The sequence below is a fragment of the Nansenia antarctica genome (assembly GCF_963989245.1).
Source record: "Nansenia antarctica genome assembly, chromosome: 13".
In the NCBI taxonomy this organism is placed as follows: domain Eukaryota; kingdom Metazoa; phylum Chordata; class Actinopteri; order Argentiniformes; family Microstomatidae; genus Nansenia; species Nansenia antarctica.
The window spans coordinates 28,449,461-28,474,399 of record NC_137683.1 but is presented as its reverse complement, the minus strand read 5'-3'; the positions used below and the strand labels follow the sequence as shown (position 1 = coordinate 28,474,399).

General features: G+C 45.3%; 3 protein-coding genes across 3 annotated transcripts in view; 1 reads left to right on the top strand and 2 right to left on the bottom strand.

Annotated features, from left to right (window-relative positions):
* chmp5b (charged multivesicular body protein 5b) overlaps positions 1-24,939 on the bottom strand; it is a 495,962-nt gene that overhangs the window by 17,466 nt on the left and 453,557 nt on the right. The window lies entirely within an intron of this gene.
* Positions 321-10,315, top strand: hacd1 (3-hydroxyacyl-CoA dehydratase 1; the record flags this gene model as incomplete). Its single annotated transcript, XM_080544285.1, has 7 exons — positions 321-439; positions 3,367-3,484; positions 4,487-4,505; positions 4,618-4,706; positions 5,155-5,276; positions 9,570-9,748; positions 10,233-10,315. The coding sequence occupies 7 exons, from the start codon at positions 321-323 to the stop codon at positions 10,313-10,315; spliced, it is 729 nt and encodes a 242-aa protein (XP_080400411.1).
* Positions 13,076-24,939, bottom strand: part of LOC308169490 (collectin-12-like) — a gene marked incomplete at both ends in the record, with an annotated part of 43,810 nt that continues 31,946 nt past the window's right edge. Inside the window, 7 exons of the mRNA XM_080544172.1 lie at positions 13,076-13,089; positions 14,744-14,889; positions 16,362-16,477; positions 17,265-17,407; positions 18,092-18,586; positions 19,815-20,858; positions 21,305-21,391. Coding sequence (XP_080400298.1) covers positions 13,076-13,089; positions 14,744-14,889; positions 16,362-16,477; positions 17,265-17,407; positions 18,092-18,586; positions 19,815-20,858; positions 21,305-21,391 — 2,045 coding nt within the window. The remainder of the gene's footprint in view (positions 13,090-14,743; positions 14,890-16,361; positions 16,478-17,264; positions 17,408-18,091; positions 18,587-19,814; positions 20,859-21,304; positions 21,392-24,939) is intronic.

The following is a 24,939-nucleotide window of genomic DNA, read 5'->3' as shown; positions in this document are numbered from 1 at the left end:
TCATACAACCTTTCAATAACAACCTTTCATAACAATAATTGGCCAATAATAAGTCGAAAAGATGAATAGAGAACCATAACTGCATACCTAAAGTTCATGAATAATAACGGGGGTAATTGTTTGATTGATAGGGTCTTTTGTTTGGGGGGTCTTTTGAGGGACTTGTCTTTTCTTAGGGACTTGCCCCACACTTATTGCAGCAATAGTCCCGCGAGAGAGGGGGGTCCGTGGACACATGGATGGATGACCCTGCTGCTCCCCCCAGCCACAGCTGTCAGCTGCGTGTCTGACTGTCCCACCACCACTCTGCCCCCGGCACCATGGCGTCCACGGAGGAGGACGCTTCGGTTGAGGAGAAGGATAACAACAAAAAGAAAACGACCAAAAGTGCCATCGCCACCGCATGGCTTACATTTTACAACATCGCCATGACAGCCGGGTATGTGGATTATTAATGCCCGATCGGCGATCGGCTGATTAATAAACAAATAGCCACTCCCTTTGGAGGTCCGCTATGCAGAGCTCCGTATGTATGCGAGCGTGTGTTGCTGTTTATAGGACCCCCTACTCTGACAGTGCAAGTGCGCCCATTCTGGTTTACGCGAATTAAGCGGCCGTGAAGTTAGAACATGATATAAAAACTAAATGGAAGGGGTTGATATAGACCTATATGGATTATTTAGATATGGAAAAATATGGATTATTTTAAAGATTGACGATCTTTTTTTGTTTAAAAAATATATTTAACGGGGGGCGGTAGAGCGACCCCCGGCGTGGGTTCAGCCTTTCCAAATACGGTCGATCGTACGGTGTCAGCTTGTCATGCAGCCCGCACCACAGAGACAGTTAAGTATAGCCGGGCGCACTGACACCAGAGCCCCGGGGGTCTGGGAGGGGGAAATGCGCAATTGGCACATTTTAAACCTGCATACTATCTGTGCGCTCCGGGCGCGGATTACGCAATTGTTTGGCACATGTTCTGACAGTTGTTTTGTAAATGAAATCACACCGACCAAACGACTTTAACTTTTTTTTTTAAAAATCGTTGCCAAGTTTTCTAGTTGTAAGTTATAAAGATGTTGATCACATATTAGGCTACAACTTACTACTGACAAGTCAGGTTAGGTAACGACAAAATGGTCACTTTGGGAACAAATGTGCGTAAATGCCGCGCCGCTGTGGGTTGGTATAGACTGATTGTGGTTCATTCATTCCTTGTTTGCCCCTGCCTGTTTGTTTGCCCACACGCTGTACTGTCTGTTTCACTAAACAAATAAGAAGAAGAAGAATAGGGATCTGATAGGTATTAGATAAAGGTGGTAGTATTGTTACACATTAGCCATCATAAGCTCTTTTTAAAATTCCCATGGTGGAACGATCAGGACAGGTGCGTTTTTATTGGAATTCCAGTGTCCTGTTTTTACCACTACAATCATTGAGACAACAATTATTATTATTATTATTAACTGTCAAATGTTATGGCCCTACCTTACGAATTTGTCTGTCATCAGTAAACGGGCTCAAAGCAGGGTTAGTCTTCAACATGACACCAACATTATCTAAATCCACCGAGGTGTCTAGTGCCATGAGATATCTCCACCGTTTATATGATGTTTCAGAGTGTACCTTGAACTTAACTAACACCTAGATGGAGATTAGTCAATGGGACGCCGTCTGTTACAAAGAATGCTATTGAACCAGGTTGACCTATTAGCCTACTGTTACCGGCCTCAGGAAGGATAGACATGTCAGGTGCTCGGTTTGTGCTGTGCAGAGAGGTTTTTTTCGGGGTATTGTAAAGATCCTCTACACGTTGAATGGCAGCTTGCCCCTTTCTCTTCTTTGGTTACCAAAAAAACAAAACATTAGGTTAATAAAAGAAAACATGACAGAAAAAGCAGCAGTTATCACTATCATACAAAAGCATTTAGTCATAACACAGTCCCAAAAAGTATCATAATTACTCACCACAACAATACTTTACTGGGGTAACTCTAGCCATAACTAGACAGTATAAGCACGGTATAACAATGATAACTTAATACTTGATTGTACAAAATTAATTACAGATTCATACAGTTATACACAGCATTGTCAAGTGTGACTTTATTTCTATTTAGTAAATCAGGGATGGTATGATGATGTTGGGTTTGGATATATATTTACTGTTCACAAAATAGGCAGAATGTTGGATATTATAGACCCCTGCTTGTAGGTTTGTGGGAAAGATTTTTACAGAAAGGTGACAATTGTTTCAAACATTATATCTATTGATTATTTTAATGGCATTGCTGTTAATGTTACAATATCCCTTTGAATCAAGAGTGCCAAAACTCTCTACTGTAACATTGGTCCTCTAACCCTATGAAACAATGTGTTATTGTGTTCAATTCAAAAAGAAAATATACAAAAAAAACAGTAATACTTTGTGGTTGCCCCTATACCTATAATGACACTGTAATTGTTATAGTAACAACATTACCTGTTACCTGTTACCTTAACATAGCTGTATTGCACAGTTGATTCTGTGTACATATAATAAGGACTGCGTCTATCTTAAGCAGTATTGAGGTTGCTTCAGGGCAGATTTTCCAACAATTTGTTGTTTACATTCTGTCCGGCATTTAGCTATGTTGTCATGACTGATGATGAGCCCAGGCGAGTGTAGTTACAGTAGTCGGAGGCTATTATCTCCCCAGCAAAGTGACATGAGGTCTCACCGTCTCGCCCAGGGACTTGTGAGATAAGTAGACATTCAAGTTTAGTTGTTTTTTTATTGCTGTAGCTCGCCCAGGGTTCCCACGGGTCCTTGAAATCCTTGAAAGTTTGTGAATTTGAGAAAAAATAATTCAAGGTCTTAAAAGTTTTTGAAAATAGACATGGGTCATTGAAAGTGCTTGAATTCCCCCCCCCTCTCTCTCTCTCTCTCTCTCTCTCTCTCTCTCTCTCTCTCTCTCTCTCTCTCTCTCTCTCTCTCTAAACAAAATATATATATTCAAAAATGTTTTACTTAGCTCGTCAACTAGTTCTGTCACAAACTATGCCGTGTTGGGTCCTTGAATTTGAGGGAATTGAGTCTTGAAAGTCCTTGAAAGGTGTTTGAATTTGATGTTTCAGAAGGTGTGGGAACCCTGGCTTACTCCGAATAATAAATACACACTGTTCAAGACAATAACCACAGAATGCCGTAATATAGATGATGTGACAGGGGTCAAGAAGAGGACATGATATGGGGGGGAAGCATTTTAGATACAGAACTGAACATAGGCTAGTCCTGTTTGTAATGGTGTTTGTTCTTGCTGTAGGCTACGTGTCTCTTAACAAAACCATTGACATTGAGTTGTTTCATTGTGTTTCCTTTCCCAGGTGGCTGGTTTTGGCGATGGCAATGATGCGCTTTTACATGCAGAAAGGCTCACACAAGGGCCTGTACAAAAGTATAGCGAGGACACTGAAGTTTTTCCAGACCATTGCGTTAGTTGAGGTAAGTTTGTAGAATATCATAGTTGTTGCTAGAGTACGTATTATAGCCACAATCAAACAAGTATTCTATCAAGATAGAGGAGAAAGGGTGGGTACATAGGGGGAAAAAGAAGAAATAGAAGGACCTTTATTCCTTATTTATGTGCCCATAAGTGCTGTATGCCTTAGTGTTCAACTTCCTTCTAATAAAACATTATAGAGGAGATGGTAAACATTGAAATTATTGAACGGTTACCCTGACACAGAAATTGGGCCAATTTCCCTGGACTGAAATACATCTTCAATCGAGATTTTTCATTAAAAATGTTAGTGTTTAGTACAGGACTAGGCTTATTCTGCATCTGGGAAACCGGCCCTTGCATCACACTCATAATAGGCTAGGTGCACGATCTCCACTACTTCCTGAAAGGCACCTGGCATGAACATATCCTGTCTCACTCTATTGGTTTAATTGATTAATCAGCTGTGCGGTAAACTGTTGGAACACACAGTGCACAGCTGATTAATCAATTAAACCAATAGAGTGAGACAGGATATGTTCATGCCAGGTGCCTTTCAGGAAGTAGTGGAGATCGTGCACCTAGCCTATTAAGCTTGGGAATTGACGTCATGACGCTGCATTGTGGGATACGGTCCGCCATGTTCTTTGCTCTCCCAACCGTTTACATGATAGCGCCTCCAACTGTTTACATTTTCTGTACGTCATGCTTCGAGATAGCTAACGAAAATGATAACGAAATGATATACTACCAAATAACGAAAATAAGGAATAAATAACTAAATGATGTACCAAAGAATATGGCGGCAGTGGGCGGGCATAGCAACCGTGACGTCATGTTCCCGAGAACAATAGAGAATGTGTGATTAATCTGTGTCCAGGACACCAGAGGGTTAATTCGTCTCTTTAAAGAGAGCTGTAAGAAGTATCTTAACCCAAACATACATTGTGACGTTGGTAAAGTGGCGATTCAACTGATTCTGTTTTTCTGTCTTTGTCTTTCAGATTTTGCATTGTGCAATCGGTATGTACTGTGTTAGCATTGTTCTTCAACAGAAACAGTAGATGTTAAACAGTAAACATAATAGCCTCATCCTAGGACAGCCGAGTCAATGTGCTAAATTCTGTCCCTATAGGAATCGTGAGAACCTCTGTCATTGTGACAGGGGTACAAGTGTGCTCTCGAATTTTCATGGTTTGGTTCGTCACCAACAGCATCAGACAGGTGACTATTACATTAAGAGGTTTTTCTTTCTACCATACTACTCCCATTATCAGTGGGGAGTAAGGACTTATGAATGTATTAAAAACCCTCACCATATCGTGAGCTTAGAATGATAAGGTTCTATCTCCGTTTAGGGTAGTTCAGAGATATTGAGCGTCAAAGTTTTTACATTCCATTATGTTTTGTGAGATGGAACCTTTGTATTTTATGAATTACTAACTGAAAAAGTTCAACATTTTAAAAATAACACCCCACAGGCATTAATAAACACCTAATGGATCACTCAATTGTGACCAAAAATGGAGATAGAACCTTATAATTCTAACGTCACGATATTCCAAGACAGAAACCGAGGAATCGACAGGAATTTATTATACATGTTCTCCTCCCCCCCCACCCCCAACCCCCTCACTCCCATATTTGTCCGTCTGTCGTTGACGTCTGGAAGATCCAGAATGAAGAAAGTGTAGTCCTCTTCCTGCTGGTGTGGACGGTGACAGAGATTACCAGATATTCCTTCTATACATTCAAGCTGCTCAACCACCTGCCGTACTTCATCAAATGGGCAAGGTGGAGACGTGAATGTGAATGCAGATTTCGGGGGTTTAGGGGGGTTGTTGTTGCAGTGATGGGCATGTTTGGTTTGGTCTACATAACTGATTTGGAGCAATGTTTGGTTTGGTCTACTTAACTCTTCCCCTAGCATGCTTCCCTCCCTCACTCCAGACTGATTGTACGTCAGTGTTGTCTTGTGTTGTCACAAGAAGTAGGTGGTACGAGGTATCATTTGGTATACACACACCTGCGCGCACGCGCACACACACACAGACACAGACACACACACACACACACACACACACACACACACACACACACACACACACACACACACGATCAGCATGAGAGTGTTTATTTATGAAAACAACCTCATTATCTATTCTCTATGTGATTTTGGTTGAATTAACAGCTATTAACACCATATACTGCACTGCCATTGTGGCAACAGTTTATAGGCTTTATTCTAGGAGATACAGTAGTTAGAAAGGCTCTGAGAGAGGTGTTCAGGCGTTGACAAGCCTGCAGAGCAAAGAGGACCTCTTGCGTCGATGCAGGAATCGTTACGGCGCCATTCTGTGTCTAGACAGTAGTGTTAGCCTATTTAGTTTCGATGAGCATGAAGGACTGAGAAAAGATATTAACAAAGATTCCCTCTCTCCTAATCATCCTCTGCTTTATGCTGTCATGGATTTCCCAGATGTGGATGTGGACATAAGGATGTTCTCTGTCATTCTCTTTCTCATTCTTCCAACATTCCTAGATGCTCCTTTGACGCAGACTCACAGCGTGCATGGCCCATAGCAGGACTGACCGATTCTCACAGACAACTAACAGCACTGACAAAGACTCACACATACAGACAAACCCATACAGCCACAGGACGGTGATGGTGTCTGGGAGTAGTAGTCTCACAGGTACTGTAGCCTACTCGGCCTGCCTCCACACACGGTCACAAAGCAGTTTTTGTATTGAGATATACAGTAGCTTAACATTCTGCACAAGGCAACACTCCAGTAGTCAGCAATAACAAAGACTTTTAGATAGCATTTCTAAGCTATCATCATAATACATGCTGCTCATAAATGTATGTATTGTATTGACTGTCGTGAGCAGCACTGGGTGACATTATGCGGCCAGCTATCAGGACCCCCAGTGACACGGTAGCTTAGCCTAGCCTAGCATAGCAGCCTAGCCTCACATATCAGCCTAGACTTTCATATCAACCTAGCCTAGCCTCTCATATCAGCCTAGCCTCTCATATCAGCCTAGCCTCTCATATCAGCCTAGCCTCTCATATCAACCCAGCCTCTCATATCAACCTAGCATCTCATATCAGCCAAGCCTAGCCTCTCATATCAACCTAGCCTCTCATATCAACCTAGCCTCTCATATCAACCTAGCCTAGCCTCTCATATCAACCTAGCCTAGCATATCAGCCTAGCCTCTCATATCAACCTAGCCTAGCATATCAGCCTAGCATCTCATATCAACCTAACCTAGCCTCTCATATCAGCCTAGCCTCTCATATCAACCTAGCCTAGCCTCTCATATCAACCTAACCTAGCCTCTCATATCAGCCTAGCCTAGCCTCTCATATCAGCCTAGCCTCTCATATCAACCTAGCCTCTCATATCAGCCTAGCCTCTCATATCAACCTAGCCTCTCATATCAGCCTAGCCTCTCATATCAGCCTAGCCTAGCCTCTCATATCAGCCTAGCCTCTCATATCAACCTAGCCTCTCATATCAGCCTAGCCTCTCATATCAGCCTAGCCTCTCATATCAGCCTAGCCTAGCCTCTCATATCAGCCTAGCCTCTCATATCAACCTAGCCTCTCATATCAACCTAGCCTCTCATATCAGCCTAGCCTCTCGTATCAACCTAGCCTCTCATATCAACCTAGCCTCTCATATCAACCTAGCCTAGCCTCTCATATCAACCTAGCCTCTCATATCAGCCTAGCCTCTCATATCAGCCTAGCCTCTCATATCAACCTAGCCTCTCATATCAACCTAGCCTAGCCTCTCATATCAACCTAGCCTCTCATATCAGCCTAGCCTCTCATATCAACCTAGCCTAGCCTCTCATATCAACCTAGCCTCTCATATCAGCCTAGCCTAGCCTCACATATAATAGGAGCAGCGGTGAGGAACAGCAGACACACATGGCCAGCCAGCTATCTGATGCAGTCCTGTGATCCTGTAGCTGAGAGATGGACGTTCTCACTTCAAAACATCGATTCCTAGAGACTCTATGTCAGGCCAATGTAGTATTATTACACAAACCTGCGTGTACTTATCAGGCATAAAGAGTGACAGACAGTAGACTTTCTTTTTCGGCAACACAAAAACAAATCGGTTTCCATCACCGTTACTAAAAGTAGCTTTACCACTCCTTTGTTTCAGGGTTCCGACAAGTTTCAACAAGTCAAATTTAAGACCTTTTTAGACCCTTTTTTTAGACCTCTTTGAATATAATTTTAGACCTATTCGCGACACCATATGATAGCTTTTTGTCATCCTCGAGGTGATGAAATTTCACTGCCATACAGACAAAAAAGGAAGCACATTTTTGGGGTTCCAGCTTGATTAATTTCAGCGTAAATAGATGTGGTCGGACTGATTTCCTTGCAGGATCTCATTTTTAAGACCTAGCACCTAATTTTTAGACTGAATAACTGACATTTGAGGGCGTATTAGGGTTTAAGAATTGGATTGCTGGATTTTAGACTTTACAGCTTTTTCAGACCAGCGCGGGAACCCTGTGTTTACATGTGCTTAGGCCTGTCTAGCGCCTGGTCCCCTGGTCTTGATCAATGAAGTTCCCTCCACCACCCCCCTCCCCACCCACCCCACCACCCTCAGTCTGCTCTCCTCAGAGCGCTCTCGGGGGTTCCTTTAAGCAAAGGGGGAGATGACAGGCCCCCAGAGACGGGCTCAAGTTCAGCTGCTCCTGTTTTAAAGACCCCATCTGTTTTGGGCATGGAATGCTCGCCCCCAAACATTTCTCTCACATCCGCCGAGACGGCCCCCGAGTCTCCGCTCAACATTGTTGAGTAAATAACGGGATTCTTCTGCCCCTGCGTCATGACAGGACAGAGAAGGATCCCACTCGCGTGATAACAGTCATTCTCATTCCCATCCCCCCCCCCCCCCCCCCCCGCCTTCTTTTTCCGAATGATGCAACGGCATTCAAGTAGCAGGTGGGAAGTCTATCAGTAACAGAAAGACTGTATCTCTCTTCCTGATGTTCAGGTTAACTAGAACAGCTGTGCCCTTTTTTACCAACTAAAAGAGCCGCCCGCCTTGGGGGTTACAATGCTAAGCTGCTATTTACACACAACGACCACTAGTTGGCCGCTTGTAAATTAGCCTGCTTCCTACACAGAAGAAAAACTGCAAAATAGCTTTATATTTAGCTTATCCTGATGTGATTTTGAAAATGTAAGGATACTGGGTGGTAGAACACACATATCTTGGAAAAGTCTTGAAAGGAGGGTCCTGAAATTTGATTGAGTGCAATATAACATTTTTCTTTACTCACAAGCCTCACGACTGTTCTAGTGTTACGGTTGTTCTCTGACCAATATCAAACATGGTAACCTTTGAAAAGCGGGGCTCTGATTCCCCTAAACTGAACAAGTCATGGTGTCATGGTGAAGAGAACAACATGACTAGAAAGGAAAGTAACGTTTTTCCACATAGGCCTACCTCCCGTGTTCCAGAACAGAAATCATCCCTGTGTACAGGAGGCGCTAAATGAACGGTGATCGGTGCCTCGTTGGTCATCAGTAACATGATAGTGACAGATGATAGATGATATAAAAAAGGAGGAGAGGAATAGCCTACTGTGTGAGACAGCATGTCTAACGTTGTCCTGGTGTCAGTGTGCTAAGTCACTAAAAACATGTCAGCTGCCCCTATCATCATCATCATCATCAACCATTTAGTGTCCTACTTCAACATGGTGAAACTAGGGCAATGGTAGGTGAGGCAGTGCTAATGCTATAGCATGTGTGTGTTGTGTGTGTGTGTGTGTGTGCGTGTGTGTGTGTGTGTGTGTGTGTGTGTAGGGATGGGAATTGTTGAATTGTTATTGATACAGAATCCATTATTGATTCTGCTTATCGGTTCGATTCTTTATCGATTCCCTTATCGGTTCCTGATCAATTTTCTGTGTGGAAAAAAAGTAGGCGTGTGTGTATGCACTGATTCCTGAACTTTAACCCCTGGGTGTGTCTTTAACCCCAGTATGTGATTGTATGTGTGCTGAGACACCCTCCTTCTCTCCTCCTCTCCATCGCAGATACAACATGTTCATCATCATGTATCCTCTCGGAGTGGCCGGGGAACTCATGACCATCTACGCTGCTCTGCCCTACGTCCGCCGCTCTGGAATGTTCTCCGTCAGGCTCCCCAACAAATATAACGTCTCCTTCGACTACTACATCTGCCTCATCATGGTCATGCTCTCCTACATCCCGTGTAAGGACCGACATCTTTATCTTCTCTTTGTTGGAATAATTACATATGTCACAGCAGCTGGTGAAACAAGGGAACAAGTCGGCAGCCGATTTAACTAAAAGTTCAGACTTTTATTCAGAAAAAAACGTAAATGCATTTCAGCGTTTGTTGAAAATCAACGACACACTCGCTAGTCAACTAGCACACACAGCTTGTTTTGTGAGCCAGCTAACAATGTAAAGTAGTGTTCTAGTTAACTAGGTAGTAGTGGGGATTACCCACCGAATCTATTGCGTTGCACTGTTTTGGCTTGACTAGCGAGTGTGTCATTGATTTTCAACAACGTTGACATTTATTTTTTTAAATGACAGAATAAAAGTCTGAACGGTTTGATTGGTTGGCGACTTGTTCCCGCTTTCATCAGCTTCTGTCACATACCGACTTGAACGGTTTAGACACACAGTGGGGTAAAACTGATCTCTCTTTCTCTCTCTTTCTTCCTCAGTGTTCCCCCAGCTCTACTTCCACATGCTCCACCAGAGGAGAAAGGTGCTTCACGGGGAGATCACAGTGGAAAAGGACGAGTAGCAGCGCCTCACAGCCCGCCAGGCTTCGGTTCGGGACAGCCAGCACCTCCCTGCACAGCCCGTCCCCCCCGTCCCCCGTCCCCACCACCACCAAAAGCCCCTCCCCCACCTCCTGCCCCGTGTCTCAACACCCAACTCATATTCCGGTACACAGCCATCTTGCTCCTCCACACTGCACCCCAAGGGACTGGGAGAGCCAGACTACCAACCTACCACACACTTGGAATAAACACACCCCACAGTACATCAACAACCACGGAAAACAGGATTAAGCATCACCAGAATAACCAACAGGAAATGAATACAGGAAACAGCCAGAAAAAAATAAATAACTTACCATCAACCCTCCAGAATCATTATCACCCGATAAGAATAACCCTGCTGCACCAGAATCATCGCCACGAAAACAGGCATTCATTCATTGCCATAATGTGTTAACGTAACAGGAATAATCACCTTCTTAATCATCACGGTGGATTAAGGGATACTTAATAACAGTATAGACGGATGAATTATAGTTGAACTGGAGCCTAATGCTGTGCATGTATCAGTGTGGGTTTCCAGCGTCTACTCACTGTCCCTGCCCCCATTGCAGTGCAGTTAGTTCCCCAGAGCTCTGAGTCCATGTGTCTGTATGGGTTCACCAGCCACATTTAAGACCTTTTTGGACCTTTTTTAGACCTCTTTGAATATAATTTTAGACCTAATCGCGACACCATATGATAGCTTTTTGTCATCCTCGAGGTGATGACATTAGGGATTTCACTGCCATACAGACAAAAAAGGAAGCGAATTTGCATTTTTTGGGTTCCAGCTTGATTAATTTCCACGTAAATAGACGTGGTCAGACTGATTTCCTTGCAGGATCTTATTTTTAAGACCTAGCACCTCATTTTTAGACCGAATAACTGAAATGTAAGACCTTTTTAGGCCTTATGGATCGTATTTGCTGGATTTTAGACTTTAAGGCTTTTTAAGACCAGCGCGGGAACCCTGTGAAAGGAGGAGAGGAAAGATGACACTGTAGTCGTGTCCCCTGAGCGGTTTTTTCATTTTCCAAATTAGCAATTTATTTTTTAAGTGTTTTCCACCACAGTGATTTTATATACGTAAATAGCATGTGGCAACAATGAATAGACTTAAACAAGTTTAGACATTTACCTCGATAATAAACAGACATTTTGGGCAATATGCTGCTTCCTTGGTGTATGTGTGTTGTATCTTATTTGTAAACAATGCAATGTGAAACATCATTAATATTTTTGAGCACAGATATGACCAGTGTTGCCAGATTGGGCTACTATTCCAGCCCAATTGGGCTACTTACGATCACACTGGGTGGTTTTTAGACTGTGATTAGGCTGGAAAACAATCCCATCCGGCAACACTGGATATGACATTCAAGGATGACTTAATTAACTCACTCATCACTCGGCTGGCAATATTAAACTATATGACTGGTTTTAATAGTAATATTATTCAGAACCTTTTCCGCTTTGCTCAGCTCGTATGTTGTCAATGTTGCTTTAATGTTTACCAAGAGTGCATCTTAAACAAGGTTCAATCTTTAAGAGAAAGCACTTGTTTATATGTGTAAAGCAACCTGGTAGGATTCAGTAGATAAGACAACACACACACGTAGAGATCGACTACTTCTAACCCCTCACAGTTTTCAGTAAATCACTGTTTTGTTTTGTTTTGTCAAATCTTTGTTCGAGAACTGGTGTCCTTGTCAGTAGTGAAGAGTTAGATTCCCTCTATTAAAGGTGCTACTGTGAGATCATTTCAATTCTTCTGTGCAGCTGAAGGGGAAATGGGGATTGGCTGAGATAGAAATGGAAAACAGAATGTGAAATGATTGAGGAAAAAATAATAATGTGTGTGACGACTTGAGGAATGTTAAATCTGTGCACTGCGGTACCCATCCCATTCTACAGTGTGTTCAAAGACTTCATCTTGCTTTGAATTGGGGCTGGATAAGAAAGAAAGAAAAGAACGAAGGAAACAATAAAAGTCAATGTCAAAAACCACTGGACTGTTATTTCCATAGCTACAGAACACAAATGTGACAAAATTAAGATCAGAGAACAAATCAAAAAGAATAAAGAATACATTTTATGAGGTCATAATGCTAGTGGAGTAAGGTGATAGACAGTAATGTATATGTATGTTTATTTTAAGAATTAAAGATTTGATTAACCCTAAATGTAGAACTCTAGAACTCTCCATCCACAACACTCTAGAATGTCAACGTTTATCTGCAGAGGTCCAGTGTCTCTCCAGAGATGCGTACTCAACTCAGTGTGTCTTGAGTCGATGAAGCTTTGAGGATATAGCACTGTGAGTAGACTGGATTAGAGATGGAATCAACGTGCTGCCCCCAAAAAGGCACGTTACTAAATGAAGAGGCATACCCGTTGGTCAGGGTTCGTACAAGTTTCAACGAGTCAAATTTAAGACCTTTTTTAGACCTCTTTGAATATAAATTTTAGACTTATTCGCGACACCATACAATAGCTTTTTGTCATCCTCGAGGTGATGAAATTAGGGATTTCACTGCCATACAGACAAAAAAGGAAGCGATTTGGCATTTTTTTGGTTCCAGCTTGATGCATTTCCGTGTAAATAGATGTGGTCGGACTGATTTCCTTGCAGGATCTAATTTTTAAGACCTAGCACCTCATTTTTAGACTGACATTTGAGACCTTTTTAGGCCTTGTAAATTGGATTGCTGTATTTTAGACTTTAAGGCTTTTTAAGATCAGCGCGGGAACCCTGATAATACAATAATAAGACATATTCAAACACAAATCAACTCTTGTATTTAAATCATTTTATTCTTGAGTGTTTTATTTGTCATGGGGGTATGGGGTGATTCGTTGTTCTTGGCAATTGTGGTGGTGTAAACAGGGCAAGGAGCGAGTATCTAAACCAGGAAGTGAATTCCCTGAGTGCAGTAAGATGGCATGGATAGTTTTGATGTTATCAGATAAGATCCACAGTCTTGCCACACTATTAAAAGTACATAAAATATAATATAGGCCCCATAATCATACATAAAACATTTTACATACAAAAATACTAAAATGTAAACTTGCAGTCTTGACTTACAACCAAGCAGGTTTTTTTTCTGACGGTTATATGTAAATACTTAATGTATTCAGATTCATGTATATGATATAATAGCTATACTGTATATAGCCAGACAGTTCTTTTTGGGAAGCAAGTTCCTCAAGGATTAGCATATCAGCGGCATTTTTTGCGTTCATTTTTTGCGCATCATCATTTGTGCACCTCACGTAACAAACATGTAACTACTTTCAGCTGTGAAAGGCACTAAGGTGAGTCCCTTTGGTATGGATAGAATTCATTCTTTCTACATTGAAATCAATCGATCGAACAAAATTGCAATATGAAAATATACATTCTTATAATCAGTTATAAGGGGACTACAGTCATAACAAAAACAGCATTATTAAAAACATTAAGATGGAAAAATAATGGAGTCAATACATTTTTGGTCAGAAATGAAATACTACCGATCATCTCAACTCTTTGATTGTCTGCTGGGATTGCACGTTTTGCTGGAAAGAAGAGTGGTCTTGATGTCCCTTTGGAAGAGAACTGAAGCAGGCCATTGGTGGGAAGAGCCCAGTTTATACAGCCATAGCCTCCGTTGGAGGATTGTGCAGTTTGTCCCTCGTCTCTCTCCTTAGGGAATGTCCTCCCCATGCAAGGAGCCAGTGGGGCTAGTGACACTTGTGGGTGGAGTCTCGTTGCTCACCACACCCTGTCTGACTCAACCATGCCTCTACCCTCCCAGAGAGGGGTGCTATAATGGCGCTTTCGCTGCAACAAAAGATATGACGATTATCAATCCCAAGTGTTAACAGTATCAAATGCCTGCAATATTGTTAAACATGATTGAGAAGGAAAAGGATAGAGAGATATACAGGCAGGTAAACAGACAGACAGACAGACAGACAGACAGACAGACAGACAGACTGACAAGACCGACAGACAGACTGACCGACAGACAGACAGACAGGTAGTCAGACAGACAGACAGACCGACAAGACAGACAGACAGACAGACAGACATGCATGCAGACAGACAGACAGACAGGTAGTCAGACAGACAGACAGCCAGACAGACCGACAAGACAGACAGACAGACAGACAGACAGACAGACAGACAGACAGGCAGTCAGCCAGACAGCCAGCCAACCAGCCAGCCAGATAGACAGAGAGACAGACAGGTAGTCAGACAGACAGACAGCCAGCCAGACAGACAGACAGACAGACCGACAAGACAGATAGACAGACAGAGAGACCGACCGACAGACAGACCGACCTACAGACCAACAAGACCGACAGACCGGCAGACCGGCAGAGACAGACAGACAGAGACAGACAAAACAGATACTCACAGCTCTCCATGTCTTTCTCACAAATGTAGCTGATGAGATCTTCACAGAAGAAATCGTTCCACAGTCCGTCGCGGATGAGCCCGGCGCAGTCCTCCCCTCTCTCATGCCCGTGACTCCAGTTGTCCGGCTGGCCAGGCTTCCACTTCCTACACATGACCAACAGATGGCACTCACACACTTAAAACGTCACCATGACCAAAGCCTCATGTCAGTGAATAACATATATATATATATAATATTGAGTAGAGGAGGATAATATTGGCATAAAAAGACAAGAGTAAGATGTGTACTAAAATCCTGGAACAGTTATGTACTGCTCCTCCTGAGACATCTACTACCCCCCAGCACTGCGTCTCCTGAGACATCTACTACCCCCCAGCACTGTGTCTCCTGAGACATCTACCCCCCCCAGCACTGTGTCTCCTGAGACATCCACTACCCCCCCAGCACTGTGTCTCCTGAGACATCTACTACCCCCCAGCACTGCGTCTCCTGAGACATCTACTACCCCCCAGCACTGTGTCTCCTGAGACATCTACCCCCCCCAGCACTGTGTCTCCTGAGCCGCACCCCGCCTCTGGAACTCTCTCCCTCAACCACTCAGAGACTCACCCTCACTCCTCACTTTTAAATCCCACCTCAAAACCTACCTGTTCTCCCATGCCTACAGCCTCCCCTACCCCTAGCCATCTCCCCCATCCCTGCCACCCCCGCCCCCCCTGGTCATGCATACAACCTCCCCTACCCCTAACCATCTCCCCTAACCCTACCACCCCCCCTCTCCCCCTGGACATGCATACAACCTCCCCTACCCCTACCCATCTCCCCTAACCCTGCCACCCCCCTCCCCCCATGGACATGCATACAACCTCCCCTTCCCCGTTCGTTAACTCTGTGTTCTATGTGCTCATGTTATCTGTTGCTTGTTGTTTCGGTGTTTTCCGTTTTTCCCATATTGTCAGCGTCTTTGAGCCTCGGAAAAGCGCTCTATAAATCTAATGAATTATTATTATTATTATCTACTACCCCCCAGCACTGCGTCTCCTGAGACACCTGCTTCTCCCCTATACTGCGTCTGATAAGACTTCTACTGCCCCCCTTGTACTGCCCCCCTTGTCTCTCCAGTGACCCCCTTGTACTGTTTCTCCAGTGTCTATATACCTGTATATGTATATATGTTACGGTACATGTGGGAATACGGTACATGTGGGAAAACTAGGGTTAGGGTTAGGTGCTAGGGTTCTAGGGTTAAGGTTAGGGGTAGGGTTAGGGTTAGGGGTAGGGGTAGGGTTAGGATTAGACATGCCAGCATGTACCAAGTCACCCTAGCACCTAACCCTAACCCTAGTTTTCCCACATGTACCGTAACATATATATATATATATATATATATATATATATATATATATATATATATATATTTTAAAAATGTAAGAAAAAAACAACAACATTATGCCAAAAATGTAAATGTTATGCAGTAATGTACGGTTAGTATAGACCTGAATCTAAGTGTACCAGTACCAGTCAAAAGCTTGGACACACTTTCCCATTCAATTGAATGGGGGAAATGTGTCCGAACCTTAGACTGGTACAGTATGTTTCATGTGTTTGGACTCACGTGAAGGCAGGTTCTGACCCGTCCAACCAGCGCCAGTCGTTCTCTCCGGCCCGGTCGGTCAGACCCATCCAGAAGTACCCTCGGAAGTCCTCTGTGGTCTGCTTCCGTAGCCATCTCTGAGGTTTAACAAGAACCAAGAGAGACAAGTAAGTAAGTAAGTAAGTAAGTAAAACGTATTTCTATAGCACCTATCCCAGACCAGGGGTCACAAAGTGCTTTACATACAGTATATAAGATCATAATAAAAGAGCAGAGGTCATAGCAGGTTAAAATAGACAAAACAAGTGAAAATAAGAACAAGTAACAAACAACAAGTGTACAACAATATCAACAGGACACAGAAAGACAGGCTTTTGGGGTTAGCCAAAAGCCCGTCTATACAGGACAGTCTTTAGCTGTTTTTTAAACAACAACAAGCCCGTCATAACCACTGCCACGAAGCTATACAGTACAGTACATCACAAACAATGCCTTATACAGTATTCTGGTCTTCCAACAACATCACCCATAGGCCTGTAAATAGGCCCTTAAGGCAGCTTATGTTGTTAATGTAGTCATTCATCCATTTATAATAATAATAATAATAATAATAATAATAATAATGATAATAATAATAATAATAATACATTAGACTTATATAGCGCTTTTCTAGACACTCAAAGACGCTTTACAAACTGAAAAGATTGAGTAGTAACATAAAAAGAAACAAAAAAATAGATAGTATAGGGGTCTAATACATTTTTCTAAATGTCTAAATGTCTTTGTAGGACAATCTACTCTGTATACGGCAATTACACCTAGATTTCGGGCGGAGAAGCGGTGAACAAGCAACGCCAGCGTCCTCTCTCGGCCGGCATTTTTCTGAAAATTCGGATATTCAATTTGTATGAAGGTGGTTCTTACCTGTTCCTCCATATCGTTAATGATCACCAGGGTGGAACCATTGGCACCGCAGCTTTTGCTTGCATTGTCGAAGCTCTTCAGCTCTTCTAGTACAGAGAAATGGTAGCACTTGTCTCTGAAGCCCACCCACTCTGGAGGGCAACCTGGAACGAGGGATCATGTTCAACCATCAGCTCCACGCAGGTAACACGAGACTGAACACAATGGCTAGTTGGCTACACCATACAATATCACCCTCCTGAAAGACTCATAGATATTATATAGACAGATAGAGAGAGAGAGAGAGAGAGAGAGAGAGAGAGAGAGAGAGAGAGAGAGAGAGAGAGAGAGAGAGAGAGAGAGAGACAGACAGACAGACAGACAGACAGATATAGATAGATAGATAGAGATAGATAGATAGATAGATAGATAGATAGATAGATAGATAGATATATATATATATATATAGATAGATAGTTAGATCGATAGATATAGATAGATAGATAGATAGAGGTAGACAGACAGACAGACAGACAGACAGACAGATAGATAGAGTAGACAGACAGACAGACAGACAGACAGACAGACAGACAGACTAACAGACAGATAGATAGATAGATAGATAGATAGATAGATAGAGGTAGACAGACAGACAGACAGACAGACAGACAGACAGATAGATAGATAGATATAGGTTCAAATATTGGCTACACTATACAATATCACCCTCCTGGAAGACTCATATATATATATAGAAAGATAGATAGATAGAAAGATAAATAGATAGACAGATAGATAGATGTACTATCTATCTATCTACTGCACTGTACACATTCGGCCAGTCTCACCTGGAGTCCACAGAGTAGGAGCAGGAGGCTCCTCACTGCGCAGGGCCTCAGGCCCCAGGGGGGCCACTGCTAGTAGTCGGCCGTTGAGTCCAGGTAAGCCGGGCGGTCCTGGAGCTCCCACAGGCCCCACCGGCCCCCTGGGTCCCAGCTCCCCGACCGGCCCCACCGGGCCCCTGACGCCCGCCGGCCCCTGCGGCCCCTGAGGGCCAGGCTGTCCGTCTCGGCCCGGCAGCCCGGCCAGGCCCGGCTCGCCCTTGGCCCCCGCGGGTCCCGCCCTGCCCCCCGACCCCCGGGAGCCCTTGGACCCCGGGCTTCCCCGTGAGCCGGGCTGACCTTTGAACCCCGGTAGTCCCGGCGGTCCGGGGGAACCCTTCTCCCCTCGGGGGCCCTGCACCCCCGGCCCGCCCTTGTCGCCCTTCTCCCCTTTCTGGCCCGGCCCTCCGGCGCCACCCTGGGGGCCTCTGTCTCCCCGCGAGCCTCTGGGACCGGGGGGGCCTGGGACACACAAACAACAAACACGTCGTTACAACGAGAGGAAACACTCTTCGCTACGTCACAAATGTGACACGTTCTAGTCTTTTGGTTGTCCGCATGTCGGCAACCGATCAAAATGTTCGGGCTTTTCCTTTTGAAACACGGAACTACGTTTCAACGTTGTTGAGAATCACGCAAACACAAACTCGCTAGTCAAGCTACAATACTGCAAGGCAATGGATTGGGTGAGTAATCCCCCCCACTGCTACCTAGTTAACTAGAACACGACTTTACATTGTTACCTAGTTAACTAGAACACTACTTTACATTGTTAGCAGGCTCACAAAACAAGCTGTGTTAGTTGACTAGCGATATGTCTTTGATTTTCAACAATGCGGAAATGTATTCACATTTTTCGAAAGAAAAGTCTGATCATTACATTGGATCCCGACATGCAGACCAAATGATTAGACTTTGTCACAAATTACGGATACTGTCTTTAACACAACATATAGAGTCATCAAGTTAAACCGGTGGCTATTAGTAGATCAATAAACTGTTAGGGTCACATAGACCTCAGTAAACACTATGCCATGATAGATACATTTTCTTATTAAAAGAAGTAGAAGCCTCACACTCAAGTTCCAGATGCAACAAATTGTGGTTTAATAGGACAACGGTTTTGGCTGTAGCCTTTGTCAAGTCTTAAATACATACATACAGTGTAACACACACAATGTAAGAAAGCCATTAGCCTATCTGACTATATAATGGCTATCTTACATTGTGTGTGTTATACTCTGTGTGTGTATTTAAGACTTGACAAAGGCTACGGCCGAAACTGTTGTCCTATTAAACCACATTTTGTCGCGTCTGGAACTTGAGTGTGCGGCTTCTACTTCTTTTAATTGGATTTTGTTCCGTTGCCAGCGCCTCACTTACATTTTCTGCGGTGTGTGTGCGCTCTCTTATTTTCTATTTAGATACATTTTCCTAACATTATGACTAAACAGTGACTATATATAGGCCTCTTCCTCTTGTTTTTGGCCTAATTTTCCTAACATTATGGCTAAACAGTGACTATATTAGGCTTCTTTCCCAGGAGGACAGAGGGAGGACAGGAGGACAGACGTAGGAGGACAGAGGGATGAGGACAGGAGGACAGAGGTAGGAGGACAGAGGGATGAGGACAGAGGGAGGAGGACAGAGGGATGAGGACAGGAGGACAGAGGTAGGTTTCTGGCCTAACCCTGTAGGATGGTGAAGTTGGTGATGAGCTGCGAGTGCTTGCTGTCCACCATCTTCATCTCCTCCATGACGATGGAGAGGCTGGTGACCTCCTTGTCCAGCCGGGCCGTCAGCTCGTCCTGCTGGGACCTCAGCGCGCCCGCGTCCGCCCTCACGTCCGCCACCGTGGCGTTGAGGCCCAGCAGGAAGTCCGAGTGGCGCCCCACCGTCTCGGCGCAGTTGCGCAGGTCGTTCAGGTTGAGGTTGATGGCGCCCAGCAGCTGCGTGGTGAAGCTGATGTTGCCCGTCACGCGGTTGATGCTCTCCTCCGCCTGGTCCAGCCGCACCTCCAGCCGGTCGAACCTGCCGGACGTGAGGTTGTCGTGGTCCCGCTGCAGGTCCATCAGCTCCCGCAGGTTCTGGTCGTGCCCTTCCGCCAGACCGCTGGTGTTCTGGAGCTGCCCCGCCAGCGAGGCCAGCTGCGACCCCACGTCCTCCAGGCTGTCGTTGTTGGCTTTAGCCAAGGCCGAGGCGTTGGACGCCAACCCCTGGAGGTTCTGCACCTTCTCCTTCAGCCAGTCCGTGTCGGAGCGAGTCTGCCGGCCCGCCTGGTCCAGGAGCTGGAAGTCTCCCCGCAGCTTCTGGATGGCCTGGCTGGTGCTGTCCACCGAGCGCTGCAAGGACGAGATCAGGCCCCGCTGCTGGGCCTGGGTGTTGTTGAGGCTGCCGATCCCCAGCAGGGCGCGGCTCTGGTCCCGCACCTGCTCCTGGAGCTCCGTCTGCAGGCGCGCCGTGTCCTCCTGCAGGCCCTCCATGGCGCCGCCGTAGTTGCGCAGGGTGCCGTTGACGGAGCGCAGCGTGGCCGTGTTGGCGTCCAGCACGCCCCGGAGGGAGACCTGGCCGGTCTGGGTGTCCAGGCCGGCGTCCTGCAGGCGGCCCAGGGCGGCGCGGTTGCTGCTGCTGCGCTCGGACACCTCGGAGAGCTGCCTCTGGAGGGCGCGGATGTTGTTCTTGAAGGCCTGCATCTCCGTGGTGGTGTTCTCCGACTTCTCCCCCGTCTGGTCGTCTGGAGAGAGAGGGAAAGAACTCGGGTGGTTTAACACTAGGACAGCCATGGGTGGGGTCGTTTGAGCCTGTGAGTGAATTTTTTTTTATATCTTTGCACTCGATCAAATTTCAGGATCGACGTTTTTTTCTTGACGTTTCCTCGATATGTGCGTTCTACCACCCAGTATTCTTACATTTTCAAAATCACATCAGGATAAGCTAGTATGAAGCTATTTTGCAGTTTTTCTGTGTTGGAAGCAGGCTAATTTACAAGCGGCCAACAGGTGGTCGTTGTGTGTAAATAGCAGCTTAGCATTGTAAAGTAGGTACCTTATAGTAGGTAAAAAGGCACGGCTGTTCTAGTAGTAATTTGGGATGATTTTGGGTGCAAATGCAGCTTTATCAAAAAAAAATTCATGCAACAGTCAAACACAATGTGTTTTTTGGAAAAGGAGTGAAACTCACCGAGCTTTTTCAAGTCCGTCTCCACAGCGTTGATCTTCCCCCCGTAGTTCTCCATCCCTTCAGACACATTGTCAACCTTCTGCACGACTGCAGCCCAAAGGAAACAGAGAAAACCAAGGTTAGTGAACCACACGAAAGAGGTCAACTCTATGCAGTACGTCGTTGAGAGTGGAATCCTAACTCGAGATAAATGATGGGAAATGGGGAAATGTACTGGGATGTGATGATTCAATGGATACGTGCAGATCGGGCGCGGCTGTGGCGCAGCAGGTAGAGCCGGTGTCTAATGATCGCAAGGTCAGCAGATCAGGCATCGAGGTGATCACATGTCAAGGGGTCCTTAGGGCAAGACACTGAACCCCAAATTGCTCCCAATGAGCAGGCCAGCGCCTTGCATGGTAGCTTACCGCCATTGGTGTGTGAATGTGTGTGTGAATGGGTGCAATGAGAGGCCGTTGTAAAGCGCTTTTGGAATAAGGCGCTATATAAGTCAGCCTATTTTACCATTTACCATCTCAAGCTAGGTTCCTCCATGTCTGGGACGGGAGAGAACCAGAACATTCTGCAAGCCCCGAGACATATAAAAGGGATCAGGAAGGAAGCCTATGGACCCCCACTCACAGACCCTATATAAGACGCCTGCGGTCGCTAGCGGTTATGTAATAACGGTCGTCTCAGCTGTAGCAAGGCTCTAGGATTAGGGGAAACTGTCCAGGCTAGCATCAGGCAGTAACATATGGACGCACCAAAGACTGGGGGTCGTATTACAGAGACACTGAGACAGACACTGATGTTTGACGAGACTAGCAGTTCTACACAACACAGGAGGGTGTGTGTGGGTGGTCGTGGTCAGAGAGAGCAGGGGGCTGGGGGAGGGGAGGGGAGGGGAGGGGGGGAATCTGAGAGACACTGAGGGGGGACCCTGGGGGACAGGAAGTGACCTGGGGGCGGGGGGAGGGGGGCGTGTGTGGGGGGGAGGGGGTCCTCACTAAACAAGGGGATCAAAGGGAACCCATAGGAGACAGACGCTGTCGCCGTGGGCGACGGGACCCTTCATTTCCTCTGGAATGTTCTGGAATGTTGTCTGGGATTCCACGGAATCATCCCGACAGCACTTCCAGAGGGGCTGGCGACCCTAACCAGGGGACCACAGGGGTTCCCCACCCCAGACCACAGGGGCTTCTCCGGAGCGCTGAAAACTGGCACCCCGGCTGTTATTCCTCCGGTTAAGGAAAATGGGGTTAAAAAGACCCCCCCCGCCCCACCCAGTGTGACCTCTAGAAGGGTCTTTCTTTTTTTATATTCTGGATTTGATTGTATTTCATTCTGCTGGACCACCAGGAGCCAAATCGTCATAGGGACATTCATTGAGGTGGCGATCCGCCCCCACTCAAACACAGACACACACACACACATCTACGCTACATGGATACACACAGTCAGACAGATGGACGCATGCCGCACACACACATGCACGCGCACACACGGACACACACATACACACTCACACACACACGCACAGACACACACACACACACACACACACACACACACAGACACACAGACACACAGACACACACTCACACACTCACTCACTCACACACGCACACACAGGCACATGGACACACACACACACACACACACACACAAATAATTCCCATCCCTCGGCTTGGGGGAGCACTAGAGGGGCCATGATAGATCCAGCTGTGATAGCTGTGGGTGTCTCTGTGGTTAATTGTAAAGTATGTGCTCACTCTTAATGTCGTTGTTTATGTACATTACAATGTCATGTGTTATTGCATAGTGGGGTCGCAGTAAAGAAAGACAATCATAAACATGAAGGCATGTGTTGCTATGCCCATACTGGAAAACAACATATAACACAATAATACGATAAAGAAAAACATCATCGCAATTGACTCGTCCAGACGCCCCCACATCAATCTGGAAGAGGCCTGTGTAATTAAAGAATCAAACAATCGGAGATACAGATTCTAAATTACAATGACAGACAACACGGACGGGAACTGTTTGGTAATTAGAGCCGGAGAGAGAGAGAGAGAGAGAGAGAGAGGGAGAGAGGGAGAGAGAGAGAGAGACAGTGAGAGAGAGAGAGAGAGAGAGAGAGAGAGAGAGAGGGACAGAGAGAGAGGCAGAGAGAGAGAGAGGGGGACAGAGAGAGAGGCAGAGAGAGAGAGAGGGACATAGAGAGAGAGGCAGAGAGAGAGAGGCAGAGAGAGAGAGGGACAGAGAGAGAGAGAGACAGCGAGAGACAGAGAGAGAGAGGCAGAGAGAGAGAGAGAGAGAGGGAGAGAGGCAGAGAGAGAGAGAGAGAGGCAGAGAGAGAGAGAGAGAGAGAGAGAGAGAGAGAGGCAGAGAGAGAGAGAGAGAGAGCGCCATAACAACAAGGTCAACTTCCAGACCGCAGAGTCTGACTGTACTCTCCTCATGGTCAACACACAATGGAGAAAAACCAGAATGCCTCTCTCCGAAAATAGAAACCCCAGATGTTCACGCAAGCTTCTAATGACTTGCATGTGTTGCAAGTCAGTCAGTCAGTCGATCGTACCCGAAGCTAGAACGGACTGATTCCGTGGGGGGAATTCACAACACAAGCCTAAAAAGTTGCACGAATCCCTGAATTTACTCGACAATTCGATCCCTAGGACTGTTTCAGAGTGAGTGACCTATCGAAATGTTATGCGATGCAATGCTATGACTTATCTAAAGTGTTACATTCAAAAAGCACCACTCCCACCTGATAGTATTGACGACTGACAGACATGAGGAGCCTCCGAGTCTCGTAAGGGTGTTGAGTGCGTGGAACTCAGGAGTAAATGATTCCACATGTTGAGAAAAATGCTTACTACTACATACACCCAACCTGTAATTCTCCCCGAATCCCACTCCTTTCCAGTACAGGAAACAAGACATCAAAACAGAAAAAACGAAACCCTCCACCACTCCTCGTCTTGAGACTTGAAATAAATCATATAATCGTGATGGAGAAAAATGGCTTTGTAATGTTTTTGGTGAACTCAAGTTGCCACTATGGGAAAGAAACAGATTTGTCATTAATAGTCGATTAGTATAGTAGTCAGTTGGATGTCGGGGTCAATATAGCGGACCCTTGTACTATGTTTCACATTTTCACCCTTTATGCAACCGCAAACTATTTTTTAAAAAAAAGGTACAAAAACAACAAAAACTGAATAGAGGAAAGGCATATAAACTCTAAAATCACTGTGGATTAAAAGAGCAGTGTTGTTGTGTGGAGACAGCAGTGAGGCCTTGGTCAGTCTGGTACGAAATGTTCCACTGCAAAATAAATTACCCACATTTCCAGACACTGTACACCGCAGAGCACAAAAGACGCTTTAAGACAAACACCTACGGTACATTGTCTCTCTCTCCAAGACCCACTTAACACACACACATACACTCACACTCATGCAAACACACACTCACTCACACACACACACACACACACACACACTCACACACACACACACACTCACACTCACGCAAACACTCACTCACTCACACACACACACACACACACACACACACACACAACACACACACACACACACACAGACAGGTCATCTTGTAGTGCGTCAGCTCTAGCACACACA